The 6,724-nt window shown below is 33.6% G+C and overlaps 1 protein-coding gene across 1 annotated transcript; it reads right to left on the reverse strand.

The window, feature by feature from the left end:
- Positions 1-2,998: 2,998 nt before the first annotated feature.
- Positions 2,999-3,667, reverse strand: LOC108451012 (pectinesterase 1-like). Its single transcript, XM_053022985.1, has 3 exons — positions 3,560-3,667; positions 3,265-3,464; positions 2,999-3,170 (listed from the first exon to the last, which is right to left on the reverse strand). The coding sequence occupies exons 1-3, from the start codon at positions 3,665-3,667 to the stop codon at positions 2,999-3,001; spliced, it is 480 nt and encodes a 159-aa protein (XP_052878945.1).
- Positions 3,668-6,724: the final 3,057 nt, after the last annotated feature.

Consider the following 6,724-nt stretch of genomic DNA (forward strand, 5'->3'; position numbering starts at 1 on the left):
AAGCAATAAGAGGTTTTCTAAAATGTTGAAGGTTCTAAAATGTTGCGTCCTAACTTACTGGATGTGATATTTTGACTCATTTGAAATAAGTGAGCCTTAATTTTCAAAATTAAGACATTCTAATTAAAAGAGGTTTGCATCTTAAAACTTTGAAATTTCTAACATTAAAGACACTTGATAATCAATTAGGTACCAATTTTTGGGCGTTACGAGGGTGCTAAACCTTCCTCATACGTAACCGACTCCCAAATTCGTTTTCTCGACTTTCGTAGACCAAAATAAATGTTTTAAAACAAAACATTTTATAAGGTGATCCAATCACACCTAAAAAGATTGGTGGCAACTCCCGTTTTTGTTTTTCTTAAAGTCGATTCCCATTTTTCAAAACTCGATTTAAAAATGGTTTCGACATCTTTGAATTTAGGTGGCTCCAATTTATAAGATAAATTGGTGATAAAAATTATAAAAAAATGAGCCTTGGAGGATTCCTCGCATTACCACTCATTTGCGTAGTTCTTGGTGCAAGAATTGCTACAGTTCAGACTGAGCATTTCGCGGTTGATCACCATTAATGAGCATAAATTGGATATAATTGTTGCAAAATACACGAAATTCAGACGTGAGACATGCATGACCATTGAATAGTAATCCTAAGTGCAAAACCTAAACTGGGTGAATTTAACGTAACGAATGGAAATATTTTACGTTGTCCCCTTAATTTGTTGCCCCGTTAATACTTAATTGTTTATTTTAAATTTATTACAAAATTAATTGTTTATTAGGTTTATATAAATAAAGAAAATTTTTTTTCTAAATGGAAGTTTCCAATTAAGTTATATCTTTCCTTTTCTTTCATTTATGAAAGGTGGAAAAATTTTATTGATAAAATCTACGAAATACAATACCGAACATAAAATATCTATAAAATACTAAGATTCTATAAAATTGCCCTACGAAATTTTGTAGGGAAATTTCAAACAAGTTGTGATTAAATAAAACATAGGGAATAAATCTTAAAGTATATTATAGGAACATGTTTAAATTAAGCAAGTATTTATATTACTAAAAGAGAATCAAATAGTAATTAACAAAGTTAATATATATTACTTCTACACTTTGTGTTCGCGACTTTTGCAGCAATTTCGGCCCAAAATTCCATCATTAACTCCCGGTTTATCTTATATAACAACATAACATTTTTTTAGCTATGAAATACAATAAAATCTATTAAAAAAAAACTAAGTTAACTACTTAAACTGTAAAAACATATATTATTACAAGATGGCTTGTTTTAGCTATTAAAAAAAGCTGAAATTATGTGAAACGGGCTATAAATAACATTATAAATCATGGATTCGAACTTGAAGTCGTGTACCTGATCTACCGTAATTCGGTCTAGCAGATTAAACTAGTTTATGCACTTTAGGAGCTTGAAAGCAAGCATTTTAATTAGAATTTAATTATGTCTTTGCAAGATCTCTTAAATTTTATATAATGTACATATCGAGCCTATTATTGACCTTAGTGGCCGAATAAGGCCAAAGGGGAAGCTAATGAATTGTGTAAGGTTGCAAGAGACCATTAGAAGGCGTAATAAATAGATGCTGGTCACTATGTCGCAGCATAGAATGATTAATGCTGCAACTTAGGGAGCAGAATAAACAAATCATGAAACTACCTTTATTGTTGCGACACAACATAAGGGTGTCGCAACAAACCCCTAAAGATATCCTAAAAAGAGTAAATTGAATGCTTCGTCGTGACACAGGTCCTGATTAGTCACAACGTCTATAAATAGGATCATTTTTCACATGTTATAGGCATCAATTCCTTAGTATTGTTTGATGCTTTTAATTCCAGTTAAGATATTCTTTCTTTTAGGCTTTCAGATTTATTTTTAAGTTGTTATTGCTTTATCTCGAGAGATCTGATTTGTAAAGACAATCAAACTTTGTGGATTCATATTAATCTTTAATACAGATTAGGCGTTTTCTTAAACTCTACACCTCAATTTATTTATCATTTTCTATCTTTAAATCAATTCCATATTGTTTATGAAAACCATGAGGAACTAATCCCTTTATGGGGGATTAGTGAGTGGAGATATGATTTCTTAACTGTTTTATAGGGTTACTCAATAGATCAACTCTTTGGGAAAGGAAGAACCTAAACCCAAGGAAGTCATTAAAGCGGGAATGAACCTTGTAAATACTAAATAAATAATTAAAATACTGATTGACTCGTCAGAATCGTGGACCCAAATCTACTACTTCTGACACTACTGAAAACGGGCTATTACACAAATATACACTAATTATCCATTTATTTTCTAAAATACAAAATTTTGTGAAATCATCTTGACTTATTGAATCAGTGAACTTGGATATATGATGGATATTATTACATAATTTTAACTTGATATGATGGAACATTTTACAAAATGGCAAATATCAATATCATTACTATTAACAAAAATAATACTAATTTCTTCTTCTTATTGACATTTGGCTATTTGTTTAAATACAAGCCATAGCAAGGGAAAATAAAATAAAATAAAATTGAAGGCTAGTTATTTCCACCCAGCAACGAGGTAGACGAGAGCCTACTTCTAGCAGTACTCTGAGGATATGTTACCCGCATGAATAAGTTGGGAAAGAATGAATTAATTAGGTACTGTTGGAGGAGGAAGCAACCATTTGGTACCTTTAACATAGTCAAGAACCAAGAATGGTTGAGCTTCCGCATCGGATAGTTGTTTGACAAATTTCTCTACTGTAGCGGGAGTCGCACCTTTCCCCGTGCATTTGTATTCTCCGTAGGACACAGTGCTACATGTCAAACCATTCTCACATTATATATCTTAATAAACTTATCAACATGTTGGGAAAGTTAGTTTACTTGTAGGCATGTAATGTTGTAAGGTTGTGTATTATCTTACTCGGCTCGTTCAGGTTGGCGATTACTAGACCATCCACCAGGATGGACAATTTCATCCATTTCAGTATAAGAATAAACAACTCTTGGACTGCTCTTCCAAGCCCTTCCCAAAAAAATGTCCTTTGCTGTTCCGGTAATCCTCCCATGCACGAAAAGAATAACCCGTATCCTCCGATGAACTTTCTCTCGCTTGTCTTGTAATTATCGCCATCTCTGGATCTTCTTCGGATCTCCTTCCACAAATATTTCGAGTTCAGATCCCAATTTTCTTGTCAAATATATATGGGGTATAATACATCATATCTCACGCGTTGAGAAAATTAATACCGAGATATAAAGATGTCCCGCTCAGAAAATGAAATCAATAAAGCCATGAATATGGCAATCCTTAAAGAAATGGTTGCCCTGTCATCACACAAAGTGTCCTGAAGTTGATGATCTTGCGTTATAGAAAGCGCACTGTCACGGAGACTCTCAAAGCAACGACTTGTGCTCCTACCATTTTCCGTCTGCCTAGGAGCAAGGTTCTATATGAATAACGTGCCACCATAAAAAACAAACAGTTTTATATTTAATTCAATAAAAGACAGATCATGGATGTCTAAACTCTACATTAACTTACCACTATATTGAGATTAGCACCCACAAAGTAACTACTCTCAGTAATAAGAGTGGCACTATCTATGGTTCCATATTGCTTGGCGGTGCCGTCAAATGTCAAATTTGGCATGTTTTCGGATCTCCAACCAATGTAATGAAAGATTTATTTCCTTCAAGTCTAATTTTCTCTTTGTAAGATCCAGGCCTGATGGATATAATCACAAGTTTGGCGTTCCCTGATGGAACGCTCTCGATGGCTTTGGTTATGGTATCGAATTCTCCATCCCCACCTTACTTCACCTTTATGATTCTAGGTTCTGTCTCCGCCTGAACCAATTCAAGGTCTAAGGTTTTACCCCTTTCCTTCACTGGCTTGATAATGCCGTTAAACCATGCTTCTACTTGGGATTTATCTGCGGGTATTGGTTGAGACACAACAATCGGAGCAAAGAGGAGAATACTTAAGCATATTAGTAAAGCATAAACTTCATTACCCTCAATTATTTTTCCATCCATTTCCTTCTTCTTTTTTCCTGTTAATAGAAAGATTAATAAGTTTATTTTCTTCGTTTATTGATTATTGTGGTTGTCTTTGAATTCTAGGTGGCTCCAATTTATAAGATAAATTGGTGATAAAAAAAATATAAAATAAAAATAAGCCTTGGAGGATTCCTCGCATTGCTACTCATTTGCGTAGTTCTTGGTGAAAGAATTGCTACAGTTCAGACTGAGCATTTCGCGGTTGATCACCATTAATGAGCATAAATTGGATATAATTGTTGCAAAATACACGAAATTCAGACATGAGACATGCATGACTATTGAATTGTAATCCTAAGTGCAAAACCTAAACCGGGTGAATTTAATGTAATGATGGAAATATTTTATGTTGTCGCCTTTATTTGTTGCCCGTTAATACTTAATTGTTTAATTTAAATTTATTACAAAATTAATTATTTATTAGTTTTATATAAATAAAGAAAATTTTTATTCTAAATAGAAATTTCCAATTAAGTTTTATCTTTCATTTTCTTTCAATTATGAAAGGTAGAAAAATTTTATTGATAGAATCTATGAAATACAATACCGAACATAAAATATCTATAAAATACTAAGATTCTAAATAAAAATATCAACAATTTTATAGGAAATTTCAAACAAGTTGTGATTATATAAAACATAGGAATAAATCTTAAAGTATATTATAGGAATAGATTTAAATTAAGCAAGTATTTATATTACTAAAAGAGAATCAAATAGTAATTAACAAAGTTAATATTTATATTACTTCTATACTTTGTGTTCGCGACTTTAGTAGCAATTTTGGCCCAAAATTCCATCATTAACTCCCGGCTTATATAACCACATAACCTTTTTTTAGCTACAAAATACAATAAAATCTATTAAAAAACTAAGTTAACTACTTAAATTCTAAAAACATATATTATTACAAGATGGCTTGGTTTAGCTATTAAAAAAAGCTAAAATTATGTGAAAAGGGCTATAAATAACATTATAAATCATGGATTCGAACTTGAAGTCGTGTACCTGATCTATCGTAATTAGGTGTAGCATATTAAACTAATTTATGCACTTTAAGAGCTTGAAAGCAAGCATTTTAAGTAGAATTTAATTATGTTTTTGCAAGATCTCTTAAATTTTATATAATGTACAAATCAAGCCTATTATTGACCTTAGTGGCCGAATGAGGCCAAAGGGAAAGCTAATGAACTGTGTAAGGGTGCAAGAGACCATCAGAAGGTGTAATAAATAGATGCTGGTCACTATGTTGCAACAAGGAATGATCAGTGCCGTAACTTAGGGGGTAGAATAAAGAAATCACGAAACTGTCTTCGTTGTTGCGACATAACATAAGGGTGTCGCGACATACCCCTAAAGATATCCTAAGAGGAGTGGAATTGCTAAGCACAAAAGGAAAAAATTTAAGATTTTGGGATTTTTAGGTTTCGAGATTTTTGGGGCATTACAGCTTAGTACTTAAGCGATCTTAATGACCCACCTCCTCTTCTTTGGAATCCTACTTTGGTGCATAGTATTCATTCATCTTAGCTCGCGAAACTTGTTAATGGGTCAAGGTAAGTGAAAACCATAATTAAGGGAAAATTACCAAAATGGCCCTAAGGGAGAAAATGACCAAAATACCCCTAAGTGTTGAGTGTAAGTTTTATGGATGTAACATACATACATGTGATGTTCGACTTAGGTTGTATATGGGGTGGGAACTATGGAACGAAGGAAGTATATAGGATCGCATGGTTGCCTGACAATCGTGGATCCACCAATGGCTTTTAAAGCCCAATTTGTAAATGAAGGTAGTTCCGCAACCAGGCTACCATTGGTGTGTGAGCTGGGTGGGTCGATATTTATATCCCCACATTGTGTGACAGGGGACGGAGCTGGTGTGTACCGGATGGATAATTTGGATGGGATTGCATTGCATGTTTGATGATTTCTCTTTGAATGCTTGTTTTTCATCGAGGGTTGTACACTCTGAGTTTGCAAAAACTCACCCCCTCTTTTATTTTATTTTCAGGTGATGCTCAGTAGACAGTTCGATGTTTGGAGGGACTCTGGATGGTCAGCTAGCAAGACAAATTTGGATTTTTTTTAAGCTTATAAGTTTTATCTTATTAAATATGTTTCAGACCAGATTGTAATAAGGTTTTCATTATGCCATTATTACTTGAATTATTATTATTTCCATTGTAATTACGAGAAGTTGAACATGGGTTTCCTAAATTATAGTATGTTTTCTACGTTTCCGCAACTTAATTTTTAAATGATAAGTTTTCTTGAATCAAATGTTTTAAACAAGGCTTTCGCAACTGAAAGGTGTGTTTATTTTTAAGTTAATTAAGGTTTTTTTTGTTTAAGAAGGGTTTTCAATGAAAACATGGTTTTCGCTAAATCACTTCAATGTAACACAACAGATTCGGCCATAACGTTTGGGCCGAATTTGGGGTGTTACAACTGAGTCCCACGTCGCACCAGCCCTACCACCACCACCAAGTCACCGACCTCCTACTGCCACTTTGACAGATTTATTTGAGCGATTCACTCGCTTTGAGCAGTAGTGTTTCAAGCGATTCGATAGCATCAATGCCACTCTTCGACAAATTTGTCACCACCTCCACATCCCCCCTTCGACATCGTCGACCCCCGAGGC

Source organism: Gossypium arboreum, chromosome 12 (genome assembly GCF_025698485.1).
Source record: "Gossypium arboreum isolate Shixiya-1 chromosome 12, ASM2569848v2, whole genome shotgun sequence".
NCBI lineage: Eukaryota > Viridiplantae > Streptophyta > Magnoliopsida > Malvales > Malvaceae > Gossypium > Gossypium arboreum.